This window comes from Bombyx mandarina, chromosome 20, assembly GCF_030267445.1.
Source record: "Bombyx mandarina strain Sakado chromosome 20, ASM3026744v2".
Taxonomy (NCBI): Eukaryota; Metazoa; Arthropoda; class Insecta; order Lepidoptera; family Bombycidae; genus Bombyx; species Bombyx mandarina.
The window spans coordinates 8,651,194-8,671,701 of NC_143226.1; the positions used below are offsets into that span (position 1 = coordinate 8,651,194).

At 42.9% G+C, this 20,508-nt stretch overlaps 1 protein-coding gene and 1 long non-coding RNA gene across 2 annotated transcripts in view; one reads left to right on the top strand and one right to left on the bottom strand.

Moving 5' to 3' along the window:
• Nucleotides 1–4,727: 4,727 nt before the first annotated feature.
• The window catches only part of LOC114251501 (serine protease inhibitor dipetalogastin), a 32,039-nt gene continuing 16,258 nt past the window's right edge, over nucleotides 4,728–20,508 (bottom strand). Inside the window, exons 3-12 of the mRNA XM_028185785.2 lie at nucleotides 9,112–9,249; nucleotides 8,691–8,838; nucleotides 8,132–8,293; nucleotides 7,885–8,028; nucleotides 7,497–7,661; nucleotides 6,958–7,119; nucleotides 6,555–6,680; nucleotides 5,875–6,051; nucleotides 5,632–5,790; nucleotides 4,728–5,515 (exon numbers count right to left, since the gene is read on the bottom strand). Of these exons, the coding sequence (XP_028041586.1) occupies nucleotides 5,437–5,515; nucleotides 5,632–5,790; nucleotides 5,875–6,051; nucleotides 6,555–6,680; nucleotides 6,958–7,119; nucleotides 7,497–7,661; nucleotides 7,885–8,028; nucleotides 8,132–8,293; nucleotides 8,691–8,838; nucleotides 9,112–9,249 (1,460 nt within the window). The 3' untranslated portion in view covers nucleotides 4,728–5,436. The remainder of the gene's footprint in view (nucleotides 5,516–5,631; nucleotides 5,791–5,874; nucleotides 6,052–6,554; nucleotides 6,681–6,957; nucleotides 7,120–7,496; nucleotides 7,662–7,884; nucleotides 8,029–8,131; nucleotides 8,294–8,690; nucleotides 8,839–9,111; nucleotides 9,250–20,508) is intronic.
• On the top strand, nucleotides 16,489–19,096 carry LOC149500730 (uncharacterized). The gene is made up of 2 exons (XR_016324760.1): nucleotides 16,489–18,541; nucleotides 18,651–19,096. It is a non-coding gene; the product is annotated as an uncharacterized LOC149500730 (long non-coding RNA).

The following is a 20,508-nucleotide window of genomic DNA, read 5'->3' on the forward strand; positions in this document are numbered from 1 at the left end:
GCCGCTGTAATTATACTGAGACCTTAGAACTTATACTCAAGGTGGATGGGTCATCTAAGTAATAAAAAAAAAATCATAGGAAATGACGATTTACTATTACAATAAAATTCTTGATTTCGTTATTGATTCACGTCAAAAAAAGCAATAGCTTGGCAATTAAGCACAATCTGGCTTAGCGGACTTATATACAATATAATACTGGGAAAAAAAAATTACGCGGGTGAAGCCGCGAGTAGAGGCTAGTAAACAAATCGCAGATCACCCGCGTCAACTCTTCGCGTTGGTCGCACTACATCTGATTGTTCGATACCTAATCCTCGGAGTCGGCGGCACGCAGCCGGCTCCCCAGTCGATGCCAGGGCCACATTAGTAGTCGGCAGACATACAGCATGACGACAATGCGACAGCAGCACCAGCCGCGAGCAGCCAACACTCCTCTCGAACCATAAACATGAAGATTACAATGATTTGTTCAGAGAGTTTACTTAACGATTAGCAACAACGTGACGACGCAGCCTGCGACGTTGGACGTGCGGTCGTGGCTGATACCACATGGCACTCTACACGCGTCGCTCTGGGTACTTAAATAAAACAAACATTATTACATCGATATAGAACGGTACTAGATATTTTAACTACTTACCTGAGGTAAGGTAATAAATATTATAGCTACGTATGTGGCGTAACTAGACGCCTTTTTTTCTACTTATGCTGATAGCTTTGAGAGGCTATTCAGCTTCACCCTAACGTGTAGGTGAGCTCACGGGGCTCAAACCGGGAGAGTTGCTAACACTGGCCCTAGCAAGAGCAGTGCTTTGCAGAATCTATCACCGGATCAGAATCGCGACCCATTGAGAAGATCCGGCAAGAAACTCAGTGGGCTGTGTCTATGGGTTAGTTCACGCGTCGAGCCCTTCGTCGAAAGCGACGGGTTCGACGAGGACGGTGACTGGAGTCCGCGGCCGATGAACGTTAAGTGCTATCCCCAGTAAATAATGGGCGTGTTACAGGTTTTATTTTATTGCTTAGATGGATGGTCGAGCTCACAGTCCACCTGGTGTTAAGTGGTTACTGGAGCCCATAGACATCTACAACGTAGCAGTATGTACGTAGATACCTGCCGAGTTGTTACGGTTCGAGTGAAGGTTGCACTTCCGCCAGACATTCTATCAATCTACTGTGTTAATTAATCACCAGGCAGGAAGAGTGGCAGTGCGGGTGACAATACGGGCGATTCGTGAAATCGGTCATCAGGTTTTTCGCGACCCCAAGTGTAGGAGAGGCGATCTAGACTTTTAATTGAAGTGGAGGATTTTCCGGGACAGATCTCTGAATTGAGCGATTTGAATCCGTTGACAAGCTAATTGCGAAAAGTACTCGTATGTCACGATGGACATTTTGAAGAGGGTCCCCGCAACACCCTCAGTGGTGACGTCTCTACGTTAGCTTCCTACAGTTGCGTTACTCGACGAAACAATTCTTCTTTGCTAAGCTCCAGTCATGTGTCACCAACTGTCACTAACTGTCACCTACGAGTCACTGATTACAAAGTGACAGATCGATCACAAAATTGCAGAGTATTTGCACAAAATGGTTTTAAAATGGATATTCTCGTACGTCGTGCTGGTCGGTGAGTTCTCTTCTAGAATGTTGTGCACTTGGTCATGCTCCTTTTTTTCTTTGTAGGTTGACTAGCAAATGGCTCACTTGTTGGTAGGCAATCACCGTGGCTCATGGACATGAGCAATGCCCGGGGCACAGCCGAGCTGTCGACTGCTGTGCACTACATCACGTAATGTTCTGGGTTCCGTGGCTGTAAGACTAGTTGTAGTTAAATGCTTTAAACCGGTATACGTAATGTATTTAGTGACATTTGTTTGTAAGGAGAGATCATGTACATAATAGTTGGTCACCGGAGGCAATAGACAATGCTCTTCAAAAGGGGTCGCCCTAACGGCACCACTGGTAGCATTTCGTCCAGTACCCAGCCTGGTAACTCCATTCCCGCTATCAAAATCTTTGTCCAACCTATACCAAGTACCTATGACAGAGGGATAACACTCGGTTCCCACATTAAGTCAGTACGCGACCGAGCCGCGTTCCTACTCGGTACACTCTACGTTATGATCTGCAAGCGAAGTAAATTGTTCCTTCGTAACAAGGTAACACTCTACAAAACTTGCATACGCCCCGTCATGACCTACGCAAGTGTAGTGCTCCCTCACGCGGCCATCCAATCTCGTTTTTGCAGTATAGCCGTCGGAGTATGTGAAAAACGTTAATCTTCACGACGACCCCAATATAGACCCGATACTTACGTATCTAAAATAAATGTCAGAAAGCTACTTTGAAAAAGCAACGCGTCATGATAATCCTCTTATCGTGTCCGCCGCTAATTACCTATCGGACCCAAGCGGCGCGGCGGCGCGGCGGGGCAGCGCAAGGCCGCCGTAGCCCGAAACATGTCTTGTCGGGTCCTCCGGATCCACTCTCGGTGTATTTACACCGTCACCGGTCACCGTCCTCGTCGAACTTGTCGATTACGACGAAGAGCTCAACGAGCGAACTAACCCATAGACACAGCCCACTGAGTTTCTCGCCGGTTCTTCTCAGTGGGTTTCGATTCCGATCCGGTGATAGATTCTGCGAAAAACTGCTCTTGATACGGCTAGTGTTAGCAAATTCTCTCAGGTTGAGCCCGTGAGCTCACTTACCCATCCACGAGAATCGATAGCGAAAAAAACAGTAGTGCAGTTACATTTTCCTCTACCGGCCGATTGATTTTTATTACACGATGACACATTACGCATTCTTTCAATTTAGAAATAATTAGTGAGAGCGCGGCTAGTGCGTGCTTATTTATTTATCTTACAAAAAAATGGTTCGGGCGCGGGTTCCGAGTCCCGGTAGAGTCGCTCGCTCGACGTCAGTACACCGCGCCGCCGCCGCGCCGCACCGCCGCCGCACCGCCGCCGCGCCGCCGCCGCACCGCCGCGCCGCGCCGCCGCGACACATGCACCACGACGATTTTGAAGATACACACAACACTTATTATAAGAGTGTGTTTCCAAGCAGCCACCGGAAGACAGCCCGGCTTGCACCCAAAGACTTAGGGCGCGGTCCATAGTCGCACTCAATACTCGTAGTAGCTTGAGTCAAATATCTATAATGGACGCCGTGTGTATCGGATACAGTTGCAATACTGAAGTACCACGAGGCGTTGAGCTGGTCGTGTCTGCTGCAGTTTGAAGGTCGTCTCCGCGCGCTGGTGGATGAGCTGGCTCCACGCTGCAGACCCTGCGAATTCCCCAGGGAACTCATCAATGCGGCATGTCAACAAAAATCAGAGAATATGATGAAAATTACAGGAACACTGGTACATAGTTCGCCGGGAGAGCATCGCCGCTTATTACATTAACAATAGAATTCTTCACTCGGAGACTGCGTCGTGTCGTACGGCAGTCGTGCTTATTACAATTTCACACATTTAATCGGCCCCCGTCTTGTTGTACCATTTTGACATGCGAGTACATGGCTTACAGAGTCATTAATTTGCAATTCACATTATCAATAAAATATACTTAATGTTATCTACTGGTTTTGTTTTTTTTAAATCGTATTCTGTAGTAAGTAATTATTATATTTTTAAGAAGATAGAATGCTATCTAAATTAACCTCGCGTTTTATTGTAACATAATTTAACAAAGTAGAGTCCGCCTCCGGTGTCAGAGAAGACGTTTGGAGCCTGCCCTTTGTGCCCTAACTCACTGTGCGTATGCGCATTGGAACAACAGTGTTTTGAGACGATATGTAATGCGCAAGCCACTAAAACAATATTACTTAGTACAGTAACATGCAATATTATGGATAGTTCAGGTATAGTAATCAACACGAGTCGTGAGCTCTCGACAAAATAGTGGGGGGCCGCCCGGCCGTCTGCGCATCGTACACATAGGGTCAAAATAAATGGTTCACTTTTTATAATTAAATTAACTTCGTTCAATTTGGGTTTTAAAAATATATTATTAATTTTATAATAATTTTGCCCGGGGTTTCGCTCGTATTATAGTCAGAAGAAGACAGAAATCGATGAAGAGGCGCCAAGCCCCCGGCGAGGACGTTATCCCACCTCTCGCACTTGAAACCTCCCTCCCTCAATCGTGCCAAGTTTTTTTTTATTGCCTAGATGGGTGGACGAGCTTACAGCCCACCTAGTGTTAAGTTGTTACTTCGGCCCATAGACATCTACAACGTAAATGCGCCACCCACCTTGAGATATAAGTTCTATGATCTCAGTATAGTTACAACGGCTATCCCACCCTTCGGACCGAAACGCATTACTGCTTCACGGCGGAAATAGGCGGGGTGGTGGTACCTACCCGTGCGGACTGCCAAGAGTTCCTACCAGCAGTGATTACGCAAATTATAATTTTTGCGGGTTTGATTTTTATTACACGATGTTATTCCTTCACCGTGGAAGTCAATCGTGAACATTTGTTAAGTAGGTATTTCATTAGAAAAATTGGTACCCGCCTGCGGGACTCGAACACCGGTGCATCGCTACATACGAATGCACCGGACGACGACTTCCTTTAGGCCACGACGACTTATAGACGTACAGTGGTATAGTGGTAGAAACATCCAGGACCGCGATACTAATCTTTGCAGTCTCATATCACTCTCTACCGCCTGTAAAGTTACCGGTGGTCTGGTGGGAATTAAAAACATTTAATGTTTATTACTCAATTTTATTGTTCACTTCTACACAATCGACACCGCACGACCAGCCCCGCGCTTCACTACCGGGGTCTGATTGACAGTATACTGTAATAATTTAAAATTAATAAATTCCTGAGTCTTTTCCGTAAATGCATTAAAAAACTTAAAACGTAAATAAATAAATATTATTTAGAAACAATTCGCTAATTATTTACAAAGAGTTAACTTAATCTACACAATAAATAGTTTGCCATGTAGTGGCCCGCGTCCGCCAGCGCGTCTCCCGCTGTCGCGTCCCCACCGCCGCGTCACCCACCGTCGAGTATGACGCGCTCGCCGCTCCGCGGGTACTTGCTTGCGGGACGCGGCCGCCATGTTGTCGACAACGCTTTGTGTTCAGATACATAGTTTGTACTTGCTAATTTAACCACGTTTGCTAGTTGAACATTACATACATATTTGCGTACAGACAATTAGTGATACTAATCTAAAGTTTATTTATCAGATACATATACCGTCAAAGCCTTGCAAGACTACGGCGTCTCTGAGTTTAATAAATAAATTTGTAATTATAATTACATAATAAATCTAAGTTTATAAAGTGGAAGACGAGTTATTTCAAATAGAAGTGTAGCAAGAAGTAAAGTTGGCACTGAATATCCCACGACGCGATTACAATATTGAAGCAAGAATGCATCACTGTCTCGACTCCACGCTCTACCTATACAGATAGTTCTTGGGCTCCTCCGCGATCGGCTCAGAGCACGTCCCCAGGTACTTCATTTGGACGAGACTCCTGGAAATTTGAGAACGCATTTGTTTTGGTCGCACCCAGAACGTCACAGAACTATGTTAAGTGCCAAATAAAGTTGTATCTACATTTTAGGAGAGCGACATAGGGATGTTAGTTACCTCGAGCGGCAATTCTCCATTTCGAGGAAGCACTTGTTGGAGTAGGTCTTGTCGTCGGTCCCGCAGACCGGGTCGTACTCCGGCGGGCACACGCGCGCGCAGCCCGCGTACTGGAACCGCGCCAGGCAGCGCTTCAGCGGCACCACGAACACGTGCTTGCTGTGGCGATAGCTCTCGTTACGAAATGCACACGTGCGCTCGTACGCTATACTTCCGATGTGTACGAAATGAAGGCGTTGTTACCCGCAGTTCTCCTTCTTCATGAGGCACTCATTCTTGTAGAAGCGGTTGTCGGAGCCGCAGATGAAGGCGGGCGTGTCGGGGCAGTGCTCGTGGCAGAGCGCCGTGGTGCGGCAGTGCGACGCCGCCACCGCCACCACGTGCTGCCCGCACGTCAGCCGCCGCAGCTCGCACTCAGACCTAAAGCATTTGTTGGACCCGTTCCTTATTAGTTCAATGTGCCATGTGCCACACTCGGTTTAGAATGTTGTCTTATACATAAGTATTCTTTAGAATGCACAGAGACAACTAAAGTGGCGGATAAAAGGCGATTGCATGCAGCAGAGTTGCGAATGTTGCGATGGATGTGTGGAGTAACGAGAATGGATAGAATGAATATGTTAGAGGAAGTCTGAAAGTGGCACCTGTGACAGAGAAGCTGAGAAGTGCGCGCTTGGGATGGTATGAACATGTGATGAGACGAAATGAAAATGAGATGGGTAAGAGAATGTTAACTATGAATGTGGAAGGATATAGATGAAGAGGTAGACCTAAGAAGAATTGGATGGATTGCGTGAAATTGATTGATTTGATTTGATTTGATTTGATTTGATTTGATTTGATTTGATTTGACTGGGAAAAGGACAGGAATGATGAATGATTCTTTAGAAGAAATGAGCAAGTGACAATGTAATAATATCGACCTGTAGACGTTTCCGTCGGATCCGCAGACGGGCTGCTCCAGCACGTTGTCGCAGTTGTCGGGGCAGTCGGTCTCCAGGCGCGGCAGAAGCGTGCAGTTTCCGAAGTGAGCCAGTTGAACTCCTCGTCTGCACGGTGTGCAGTACCAAACATTATTACAGACCATTTGGATTGGAACTCGTTACGTTCCATCACAATAGATACAGCCTCTCGCACCGCTACTTAATTAATAACCTGATGAAGATAGAAACTAACGAATGAAATAAAAATCATGTTGATAGTGTATATATGTATAATATTGTCTGAAGTCTTATTGCGGCGCAAGTACGTGGTTTGTACAGGTTGTGCTACCGGTAGCGTCTGTGACATGTATGCACTAAGTCTCCTAAAGGCTCCGACACTTACAAGCAAGTGGCGACCTTCAAGTGGCAGGAGTTGGCGTAGACGATAGCGTCGGTACCGCACACGGGGTCCGCGTCGCTCGGACATTTCACCTTCAGACACTTGTTCATTTTGGACTTGCACTTTTCCATGTCCACCCTCTTCACCATCTTCCTGTTGTTTATCCTGAAACAAGAAGTAAAGGAGCGTTATCAGCAATGAAACCATATTGGCTTGAGTTCTTTTTTGTATTGTCATCTAAAGTGCTCTAAGCTTCAAGTTCACCAACTAACTGATGTTAAACGGTTCCACGATGCCGCGTGAACCGCCAACCGACTTGACGTGCGGACCTGCGGTGCCTCGCAACACGCCGCAATCAAATAACGAGTTAAAAGTAGGAAGGAGATAGGTTAGTCGAAAAATAAGGCTAATTTTAATAAGCTAAAAATAGTAAGGGCAAATGGCGGTGGAGGAAGTCGCGAGACGTCCCCGTTATTAGATATTCAGCAAGTATTACCAGTTCAGCAAAGAGTGTATCGGTTTTGATTTGATTTTCTACTAACCCACAGTTTAGCATCTTCATCTCGCATTCGTTCCTGTAAATGTTTTCATCAGAGCCACAGACGGGTTTCTCTTTCTCTCCGGAGCAGTCGGTGGAGCAGGACTCTCCCCCGGAGGTGCGCTCTTGTGACACGCAGAACGCCATCGGTACTTCGAACACGTGCTTGCTGGAAATGAAATTCAAACGTTTTGTGCGTTAATGGCTTTTTTAATAATAAAAAAATAGCATAAAACCAAGTCATTAGCCTTAGCCTTTACTGAAATGAGGCAAGCAGTGGCTTGTCTATGGCCCGGGTATTGCCGGAGCGACGGTCAACAAGTCGCGTTCGCCGCCCGCGGAGGCAAGCGTACATCCGTTAAAGGCAGCTTAAATTAGAGAGCCCATCGAACCCGCAATTAGTAGCCTTCATGCGACACGCGTTGGCGTAGAGCTTCCCGTCCGAGCCGCAGGTGGGGCGCGCCGCCCGCCAGCACGACTCGCGGCAGTGGCGGGTCGTCTGACAGTGCTTCTTGCTGGTGCGGACCACTCCTTGTCTGAATATACAACAATCAACAAATATCGTTAAGTAACCATTCGATTGGCTTAGTAACAGCGCATAGTAAGCGCATCTACAGGGGAGGCGAACCGAGCACTGACCCGCAAGTGAGCAGCTTCATCTGGCACGTGCTCTTGTACACGTTGCCGTCGGAGCCGCAGATGGGGCCGTCGAGCGGGGCCTGCGAGCAGTCGACGGGGCAGTTCTCGCGGTGCGCGCTGATGTTGTTGCAGGCGCCCAGGTGAGACAGACCTATGCCGAGCCTGTGTCGGAATAACGGATTTAGCTAACTTTAACGAAACACTTGAAAACTGCATCTCAGTGGCACGTATTATAATATAAATGGATACCTCTGCCAGTGCACGCACAGTGTGATGATGTTCATATAATAAACAAACAATGCGACTGATTCTGGCGTCTTGCCACACGGACGCGTAGTCCACGCAACCAGACATAAATGAAATCAAAGTTTGGCATCTTATTGTTCCATCTTGTTATTCCATGTACTGTATGGGCGTTGCTATGTGCTCCTAGTGGCTACGTAAACAATAGTTGATAGTTCTCGTCGGTGATGGTGGTTGATGGCGCGCGTCCGCTCGACGTGACACTCACTTGTGTGATGAGGTCGGTGAACGAGGGTGGGAATACGACGATCAGTACCTGCAGATCTCGACCTGCAGCATGCAGCGGTTGAGGTAGGTCCGTCCGTTGGTCCCGCAGACCGGGTCCCGCTCCGACGTGCAGCGGTGGTCACACTTGGAGCCCTGCGCGCGGGAACATGAGCCCTGGTCCGGGGCTAGCCGCACTCCTGGAATGTATTCATCAATTGCTCACTTTTCAAAATCGTATATTATATTACTTATGAACTTCAATTATGTTATTCGACATAGTTGGTAATGCAATTCTTCAAATTTAATCCAGGTAAGACTTATGTCAATTCATAATATTAGAAATACAATGAGATATGAGAGTGAATCTGTCCGTGGTGACGTTAGCAGTGCTGTTTGTTCCACGAGCAGTTGCTGGTGGCACTACGAGGGAGGTCGGCCGGTTACAGAGTCCGCCGTAGATGGGCGCATACCTTTCCCGCAAGTCTTCTTCCTCATTTCGCAGAGCGAGGGGTAGATGTACCCGTCGGTGGCGCAGACGGGCTCCCCCTGCAGCGCCGGCCCGCAGATGCGAGGACACGACGCGTCGCGAGCTGCCTCGCTCGTCGGCGCTGCACAGAAAGAAGATACAATATATACTTAACATTTTCGGGACTCGTATCCAATATTGTTGAAACTTTGAGGCGAGTATACTGACGCCGACAGCCTGCAACCTTCACATACTTAGCGATTGCGAACACCTCGATCTGTTAAAATACATAATATTTAAAGTACTTCTGATCTCTATGTACACAGCACACGAAACATTAGATAACTTGAATGTACCGTATAACAACTTTATTTAAAAATAAATAATCGTTTCATCATTCATACATGACCTACAATTATTTGCACACTCATATTTTAACTCAGCCACGTAATTAAATCATTCATTTACGTTATCAATTTAAAAGCAAATATTAAGTTTCCAAACATCCGAGGTGCCATAAATAGAGTGCTGTTTGAACAACGTCGTCGACTTCGGAGTACTAATGAGATCATTAGTGAATCCAATGAAGAGTTATGCTCTTAACTCAGCGTCAAAGCAAACAAGCAAAATATGCATATTTGTACATACGAAGAGCTAGGAGTTGACCACAAAACTGTTTTGGCCCAGTTCTGAAAGTCTGGATGTACCGAAATGTTCGGCGTTTGTGCCACACGAAAGAAACGTCATCAACCGTAAAGTAGTTCGTGATTCTCTATTGAAATGTAATGAAGCCGATTTTTTTTTGAAAATATTGATAACAGTAACTGGTGATGGTAAGTTGATGACTGGTGATGACGAGATTGAAAGGATATCTCATTATGAGCCTAACTGTCGGAGAAAAATACCCTCGAGTAGGGTCTCTACTATTCTCCCCCCAGTAAAGGTCATGGGGAGATGTGAGGGAGTCGAGGCCGCGCGGCATGTTACTAACATGCTAGTGCACCGGGCACGCACGGAACTACACTGAGTGGATGTGCTTGAATGACCGAACGGGCGGCAGGTTCGTTCTGGCCCCGCGGTGTATCCCGGGACACTGGCGTGGGGTCGTCGACCGACTCCTCGACGGTTCCGTCGGCTGGGCGCCCTTGGAGCGAGTCGCGCGTGTGGTTGAGGTGTTGACCGCGAAATGCCACCTAACTACCCTCACCCGAGTCCCGTCTCGGGTGGTGGTCGTGGCTTGGGAGTGAGTGATCGGTGGAGTTTAGTCGGTGGTCGTTTTGGGATTCGACATAGCCTGGCCTTCCCCTGTCTCAGAGTTTCAAGGGCCCAACAACGTCTTTGCTGCCAATAGCTAATGAAACTCAACCCAAGAATATAGAGAAAAAAGAAATGCCCAGAACTGATCAACACAAAATATGTGGTTCTGTTGAGATATGTTAATACATCCACAACCTATCTGGCCTCGCACCCTCAGATTCTCACCCGTTTTGTTTACTTCATATTTGTTTTGGTAATGTTAGAGTAGTAACGTGGAGAACGGACTCTGCGCGGTCAAACCTAATTGTCGCAGTTTGTCGTTCAAAAGTCCCAATATTTTTGCAGCAATCGGATGATATACTGCCTACAAAATATCATCACGCTATTAAATAAAACTAAATAAAGTATGATTAAAATACCATAAATACGAAAAACACTTTTTCTCGTGAAATTGGGTAGACAATTATGATACCGAATGTGCCGTACTTATGGCATCAAAATTTGTTGTGATGAACGAATCGCCAGGTCCGGACCGTACCTTTTTGCATTCTTACCAGCTGTAACTGTGTAGTACATTGCAAATTGTGTGCCTGCACAGACACTCCCAACACAAAACATTAGTTTAATTATTAATCTTAAATAAAGAACTCTCCGGTCTATCTTATGGATAACTTAAGAAAGTTTGCGCTACAAAGTTTTAGATAAAATATCAGCTGATCGTAGTTCAGAAGGAGTTCACTGGACGTGCATCGCCGCCGCGCCGTAGTCTCGGCAGTCGACACACGGAATAGAGCACGTATTCATTGCATTCATAACGCAGTCACCCCACTGCCCTTGGAGTCACAAAAGAATGAGGTCACATCCCTATTGGCGGTCACGGGAGCTCTTTGTTGCACAAAGCATTCCATTACTTAATCTGTGTACTGATACTGTCAGATGTTCAACTCCTTCGAAACATAATAAGTTCATATATTATTCTTTATCTAAGATCTTCTGAACGCTCCGAGAGAACGAGATTATCGCCAAAACCAACGGCCCTTTTCTATATTGGTACCTAGAGCTGGTATTCGCGAGCGCCGACCCAGCGATGGAAGCTGTGCTCCACGGGAAGCACAGCATGTACGTTGTAAAGCACCAGTCTCTAGCCGCGCGGGAAGTGCTGCTTGTCTTCGTTGAGGACTCTTGAAATATTACGTGCAAACTTGGCTTTATCTCTTTAATTACTCTGATAATAAACACTATGCGAGATGTCATCCCTAAGGATTACAATCATCGCGGAAGGTGGCAGGGATACTCCGTAGGATTGGTCTTATACTCCCAGTCTTGCAAGAAATAATGTTATACGGAATATTTAGCGTTTCTTCCAAAACACAAAACATTTGTTAGAGCAGTATGTTAGTTTGTACATTAATAATAGGGGTTATGGTATAAAATTGCCGTTCTATTGTAATGGTACTTCGAATTGACATAGAACCTTCATAGTTTGCGATTTTTGAGTGAAATTTTTTTCAAATGGTACCTATGAGGTTCTTCTTTTAAAAAACGTGCAACATTCTATTATCGATTTTCAGTTGTTTTTTTTATTCATTTTAGACAAGAAAGATGGCCACTTTGAAAATTCAATTTTATTTTGAATACGAGTTCCGACGCGGAACTGACGCTGCAGAAACAGCTCGCAATATCCATGTTGCGTTTGGAGAGGGGACCGCTAATGAACGCACCGTGCGAGTTTGGTTTAAACACTTTCGTGATGGAAATTTTGATTTGAAGAACGAACCACGTGGAAGACCGCCCACATATGTGAATGGCAAGGAATTGAAAGAGATGGCGGAAGCCGATCCGAGCCAAACTATCCAGGAATTAGTGGCATGGTTTAACGTTACCTTACCAACAATATTGACTCACTTGATTCAAATCAATAAAATAAAAAAAAAATGAAAAAATGGGTGCCTCATGATTTTACTGATCTGTAGAAAGAAACGCGTTTTGAAACTTGTGTTGCCGTGTTGAATCGATACAGAAATGAAGGAATATTGGATCGAATTGTGACATGTGATGAAAAGTAGATTCTTTACGATAACCGTAAGCGAAAAATGCAGTGGCTGACCCCAGGTCAAACGCCGCAGCAGTGTCCTAAAGCAAAGCTTACCAATAAAAAGGTAACGGTAACTGTTTGATGGTCTCATGGTGTTATTCACTATAGCTTTCTCCAATCTGATAAAGTAATAACAACAGGTGTCTACATCATTATTGCTCCATGATAACGCGAGGCCTCATACAGCACGAGAAACTGTTTTAACTCTACAGGAACTGCAATCAATTTTTCAGTACAAATCGGCAATTTCACACTTTAACCCTTAATATCTTAAGAATCTTCATTGGCCTCAGTGCATTCTGTTTTATTGTTATTGAATAACTGAGAAGCTTCTGTGGAGCTTCGGACATAAACTCGGTCTACAAATAAAATAAAATACAACGACACCGATAGAACGACGTGATATAGCGCAGGTAGCTTTGTGCGGTCGGTCGGTCGCCCGAAACTGGTCCGGTCCGGCTCGGCGCTGCACTCGAGGACCGAGGGGGCTAGGTGCGGACCACGGCGCACTAGTGCACCGCCCGCAATCCTATGGATTGTACTCACTTCGCTCCCTTCACAAGAGTTGGTTGCTAGACGAGCTCACCGCCCGTCTGGTTAAGCGTCTTCACTGGCAGTAAAATTGTATCCTCATACATGTTTGGTCTTTCAGGTAGGGGGCCGAACCTCATACGAGGTGTCCGCACCTAGGGGGCGCACGGAGTATGTGGGATTGGACGGTCTGCAGATGTTGGGAGTAAACCGCAGGCCCCAGGAAGACCCTTTATGCCTGACCACTACCATATTTAAATGAATTAAACAAGGCCGTATCTGATCAAGGAAGTCGGTCGTCCTACTGCAGCCGTGCGTTCCACTCTGAAGTACAGGACAGCCACCACTATCAATTTCTGTGATATCGTGTAACGGGTTGTTGCGCGCTATCCCTGCGCACAGCGGGTCCGGTGTGGTCCGGTGTGGCCCGGTGTGCCCGGTGGGCGCGGTACATGGACACGAGCGGCGCTAAATTCAAATGTCGCGCTTTCATTATGCAGCAGGCAGCCGCGGGTCGTCGGCCGGCGCCCGACTCCTACATCAAACGATCGCGATGTGTAGCTCTCACTCGTCTGGACTTGCACAGTACTCAAACCTGTGTGTCGTGTGCTAACTAGTCACGTGGCTCACACGAGACAGGCTCGACCCAGTGGGATTAGATGTTTATTTGTTTTTTCTATTAGCTCTTATAGAAACGTACACAAAGTACGACACGTGGTGGCAGGTGGTTTCTTCAATCTTATGAGTTCTTGGTACTATTTGATAAAGCTTATTGAGCTTTATGCGAGCTCCATTGTTGTGTGGGATGTATAATAAATATGTGATACTGTATTGTGGTACTGTATGAATTATGCAGTGATAATGAGTTCAAAAAACACTTGTAGTATTGTGTTAACAAAAGGACCAATTTCATAATATTGTTTCTTTTAACCCCTTTTTTTTAGATCTTATGATCTCTAATAATGAAATGAGACTTGCACTCCATCACAAAATGACTTGACTCTAACAGACGAAAGGCAAATAGATTTAAATTACAATGAAGTAAAAGTGAAACCCATCAATTTATTGACCGGCGGAGTGCGAGGCGTCTGATCTGTATGTATGTATGTACGTCCATGGTCGACGAACAGCCATGGCGCTCTAACTTTCGATGCTCACTCGACGTGAGCTCAGTACTAACAGCTCATTTCACTTTTGATCAGTGAAAACTTTTAGAACTCAATAGGCGATGTCGAGGGAGTTCTAAGTTCAAGGTTCGTGCGGCAAGACACTGCGGAGACAATAAGTTGAAGTGAACATTTTATATCGTGTTAACACATGAAAACTGTTTTTATATCGTGCTTGTAGACCGATGCAACGAACAGAAAACTTTCAATTTTCAATATTAAGTACTCGGAAATAGAGCTTTCTGCGATTTCGGGGAGCTTTGACCACACCAAACCAGCGGTTGCCGTACCAGGGCGGCGTCATTGTCAGCAGCTCATCTGCACCGTCCGATCGCGCACGGTGGCTTGACGTGTGTTTATTATTGATTGACGTACCTAACTTAACAACATGGCTGTAACCATATAATGCCAACGGTGCAACAATATGTTCAAAGATTTATCATTAATAGAAAAACAATATAAATCCCACTACACAAGTGCAGTTTCAACATTACATTAGGGACAAACATTTAAATCAGTTTTAAACTATGAACAATAATGGTCTACTAATTAGAAAAAACGACAAAAAAGTATAAAAAATAATATCTTTTTAAGTATTAGTAATTATTATTGTTATTTATGAAATAGCTACTATCTACAGCCTACCAATAGTTATCTATATGTATAGAAATGAATTGCTGTTCGTTATTCTCGCTAAAACTCGAGAACGGCTGGACCGATTTGGCTAATTTTGGTCTTGAATTATTTGTGGAAGTCCAGAGAAGGTTTAAAAGTTAAATAAATATGAAAATGCTCGGAATTAATAAAAATAACAATTTTGTTCTTCCTTTGATGTGTCCCCCGTCGGGCGGATTCCTTTTGTTTGTTTTAAGTTTATTTTATAAAAAAGTTTAGGTCTTTTATTTATCGATTGAGGCACTACGAAGTCTGCTGGGTCAGCTAGTAATTAATATATTATTTAGTGGAGTATCCCTTATTTTCAATAGCAGCACTGCAACGACGTGCCATTGATTCAATCAATTTCATATATTTTTCTAGGGGGATTGAATTCCATGATTTCACAAATGCTTCATATTGTAGTTTTGTTTGAGACTTTCTTTTTAACAATATACATGAGATTTTCTATCGAGCTTAAATCCGGACTATTTGCCAGTCTAAAACGGATATACCTAAGCTGTTCGCTAAGGAAACATTTGACGCCATTAGCCGTGTGTTAAGGATCATTGTCATGCTAAAAGATCCAGGTTACAGCCAAATGATCGGCCCAGTAGGGAATCATTGTGTGCTCTAAGATATTTTTGTATTGCCATTGATCCATTGTACCTTCAACCTTCCAAACGGTTCCATCTCCACGTCCAGAAAAACACCCCCAAACCTAAATGTTGCCGCCACCGTGCTTGACTATACTCCTTGCGTATTTATAATGGATGGTTTTTTTAAATGTTTCTAATTAGGCGTCCAAGCGGCCAGTAACAAAAAATAAACTCCTACATGTGAAATGATATTTTTTTAACAATATACCGTGATTTGGAAGTGTAAAATAACTTTTAAAGTCATTTATTAATTTGACATCACTGTATGATAAACTATGTAAATTTACTCTGGACCTATAGAATAAATACAAATAAACAGCACTTATGAATACTTTGAAAATCACGATACTAAATTATCGACGAATAAAATTGTCGGAAATGAAATAGCTGTATGAACATCTGTCCGCGGCACAGCTGGGCTCAGCGCGGCGGTGAGAACGTCCTCGGTACATTTAGCTTCGGTTAAAATAAATATTTGTCTCTGGGCGCTGGTGGCACGTGGCGGACCCATCACCTGAAGTACTCGCTTTGCAATCCGGGTACAGATAGGTAGAGTGTGTGGAGGAGCGCGGGGAGAGCGGCGGGGTGCGGCGCGCGGGGGGCGGCACATAGCGACGCGTCCCCCGCCTTATACTGATCTTGTTTTTTGGCGAATACTTAACGGTGAGGCTGTATACAGGATGAGTTAGTTCTTATTTATTTTATTATTTAAGAATAGTTTTTAGGTTGCACACTGCACGCGCCCGCGCTGCGCCCCGGCCTAGTGCGGCTCGATACCAACAGACACTCGAGGTAAGATGAGCTAGATACAGTAAGTACGCCGACACTCGTGCCCAACCCGAAGCCGTGTATTTCACACGTCTGTTTCATGCTGTCAGCCTCCGTCCTCTCTGTTCGACTCCTTGAGACAGAGCGCAAGGCTGCTACGTGGCATGAGTGGCCAAAACGGGTCACCACTAACCAATCCAATTTTTATAGCAAATAACTCAATTACATTTAAGATGGCGGCGACACACAGTGGGTCGATACTGTGATTTTAGTGACTTAGGGACCAACTTTGTTTTTTTATAATTTTTTTTATGTAGATAGATAGAGCTCGTTAATCTCAATAATAATTGTTTTGGGCAAAAATTACAAAAACTTTATAGTTTGGTCAGAAAAATGTGCTTTGTGATTTTTTTGTATGGAGCGGGTCACATTAAATTAAATTCCTGCTAAGTACCGCGAGGTCCCGCTTTGAAACTTTATTTTCCTTATACCTTGTCTAGTCTACTATCATTTGATGCTATGAACACGTGCATAAAGTTGCAACTCTGCCAAATAAATGGATCGAAAAAAATTAATAAATACAAAGAATAAAAACCTTTATATTTTTTTTCGTAAGTGTTTTTAAGTTAAATTTGATATGGATTAGTAAGTAAAAGCACGTAATGATACCCATAATTACATAATACCTAACAACAATACATTTAGTAGGTCTCTAATTAAGCAATCTCTCTAATTATTAGGATAGTTAACATTATTTAATGAGGATAATTAGTTAAGCAGCCATTACTGGGTAGTAGAAAATATAGTAAACATTTGTTTGTCTCTGGAAGTATAAAGTGACCATGTTTATTATATACTAACTAGTGTTCGTTTATTCGTACTACTACTAACATCTCGTGATTGTCGTTGTGATCTTGCTGTTTCCGTTATAATTGATAATTTTGTTAACAATTTAGAATTATGATTTTAAGAGAGCAACTACAGTCGCTGTCTGATAATAAAAAACTCTTTCAATTCCTACAAAATCAAATAAACGTGACCGAAGAGAAAAATGTTGAGCTCCAAAAATTCTGTACGCAATTTTGTTCAAATATAAGTGCAATATGGAAACGAAGTAGTCGCATGTTAGCACAGTTTATAAGAAAAAAATATGATTGGTTAGAATTTGCAATAAACTGGCCCGAAGGAATGATACCTGAAACTATCAACACTGCACATGAAAGGCTCGAGATTTCTAATACTGAAGATGTTGAAAATGTACCACTCTCAAATGTACTACAGAAGCCTCGACATCTATTTTTGCACCTCGAAAACCTTTTGAAGAACTGGGATTCAGGCAAAAACGAAGACGCATTGAACAAATTTACCAATCGCTTTCGTTATCCCCGGATGAAATGAAAGCTACTACAATTGCTAGTTTGAGAAACACTAGAAATGAAGATGTAGGAGAAATTATGAACCACTTGTCAAATCACCCTGAAGATCTAGAAAAAGTTAAGGAGTATTTAATTACAAGTAAAGTGAAAAGTAGTCCATATTCTCCCGATGAGGCAATATTGGTTTCACTTAAATGAAGTGGCAGTATATAAACCTAAGAGAAGCAGCAAGTGAAAATGGGTCTGATTTATACCCTTCTTAATATAAAATTAAGCAAGAAAAGACCAAATGTTATCCAGGGAAAGACGAGGTAATTATTACTGAAGAAGGAGCTGCTATTAAAATGCAAGCATTACTAAAATTGGCGCTATATAGGCTTTTAGATGTGATTACTTCAGATTTGGAGTCTGCAAGAGAGCTACTGCTTATAAGCAAATAGGCTTTGATAGAGCCCCAGGTCAAAGTAATTATAAACAAAAAACTGAAACAGAGTTTGATGATTCAACTATTTTCATGGTCAGTCTAGTTCCTATAAGGCTTCAGAAATTTGATGGAATAATTGTTTGGGAAAACGACCTACCCTCATCAACTTTTTATTGCCGTCCAATAATGTTTAAATTTACAAAAGAAACGCAGTCAACAGTGACAATTATAAAAGCTAGCATAACAGAAGAAATAGAAAGACTTCAGCCATCAAAAATCAAACAAGTTGAAGTTAAGCATCAATTGCACATGATGATGATAGACGGCAAAATAACCTCATATTTGTCAGAAACATTTTCTGCTGTCTGTGATATTTGCAAAGCAAAACCGTCAGTTTTTTGGAGTGACTTGCTTATCAAAGAGAAAACAATGAAGAAATATTCCAGTGTGGAATGCCATCTTTACATGCCTGGATAAGATGCATGGAGTGCTTACTTCATATCGGTAAATATAATTTTATTACTTCACAATTTTTTCATCGTATGTAGTTTCCTGTGAGATAATTTTTTAAATGACACTTTTTTTGTTTACGTCTTAACGTTTGGACTTCAAGAAATGGAGTTGCAAGGGGCGATGACAAAGAAAAAATAACAACCAGAAAAAGTGCTATACAGCAAGCGTTTAAAAAGGAATGCGGTTTACTTATAGATGTTGTCAAGCAAGGAGTAAGAACAACCAATGATGGCAATACTGCCAGAAGATTTTTCAGGGATGCAGAAGAAACAGCCCGCATAAAGGAATACGTAAAGATTTAATAGAGGTTTCACGTGATTCTTCACTCTGTTGCATCTGGAGAGCGCGTTTCCAATTTTTCCGAATTTTTTAGATATACTGCAGTATTGTATGTTAATTTATATGCCTGGTATTATATATCCCTTCCAGTATCCATAAATTGTTGGCACATGGCAGTGATATACAATAATGAAGAACTTTGGTGCCATTCGTATAGGTAAACTCTCGGAAGAGGCAGCGGAAGCTCGCAATAAAGATTTTCGGAAATATACAGAGAGTTGTTATTCAATAATGAGAAGTAGAACGTCGACTAATGAGGATATTTTACAAAATCTTCTTTTTCTGACCCAAAGATCGAAAGGTGAAACAAAATATATAATATTTAGAGATATTGCATAATTAGAGACCTACTAAATGTATTGTTGTTAGGTATTATGTAATTATGGGTATTATTACGTGCTCTTACTTACTAATCCATATCAAATTTAACCTAAAAGCACTTACGAAAAAAAATATAAAGGTTTTTATTCTATGTATTTATTAAATTTTTTCGATCCATTTATTTGGCAGAGTTGCAACTTTATGCACATGTTCATAGCATCAAATGATAGTAGACTAGACAAGGTATAAGGAAAATAAAGTTTCAAAACGGGACCTCGCGGTACTTAGCAGGAATTTAAATTAATGTGACCCGCTCCATACAAAAAAATCACAAAACACATTTTTCTGACCAAACTATAAAGTTTTTGTAATTTTTGCCCAAAACAATTATTATTGAGATTAACGAGCTCTATCTATCTACATAAAAAATTTTATAAAAAAACAAAGTTGGTCCCTAAGTCACTAAAATCATAGAATCGACCCACTGTGCGACAGTCCCGTTATAATAATAATAATATTATAATAAGATATTGATTAATTAAATTGACTAGGACTCAATATGATATTTGTTACTTCGGCAAGCCCTTCATGGGCGGTGAGTCTGTCGGAGGTGCGTCGTCACAACTAGCAGTGTCTAGCTACTACTGTGGAACCTCCCACGATGGCGCGCACATTACACACTCTACTAATCGAAGCACTCCCTGTACACGGGCACGTGCTCGCGATACACAAGTAGCACGTGTGTCGCTCGAGCAGTGGCGCCGCGCACGTGCCGCGCTGCACATCACTGCGGCTCTGTTTGTGCGCTATCCCGCATCTAGTCGCGATATCGTCAGCTAGTCCTAGCCGCTATCGTCACATATGTAGGTACATACGTCACATTGAGTCACTGCCCCGTTTATGACATTTTACGAACGGTCTCTATATATATTTATGTATGCTTAAGAGTAAAACTGAGGCTACAACGCAGCGTGTAACTTATTTTATTTATTCATTTATTTATTGGGGAAATCAATAGTACAAAACCAACATAAAGCATTTTAAAAAATAGCTAAAACAAAAACCGAACAAGTTTCCACCATCAAAATCACATATAAGTAGAAATAGAATAAAAAAATAATAATATAAATTTAGGTTTACAAAAAAAAGGAAAACGATAGGCAAATGTGTACATCCACCTCTCTTTTATGTGTATACAGTTGAGTGTATATACATATGATCGGGCCTAACTCATTTTAAAAATATTCGAAAAATACATTTCTATCATAAACAAAAGATGTCAGCATTGGAGAACTTAG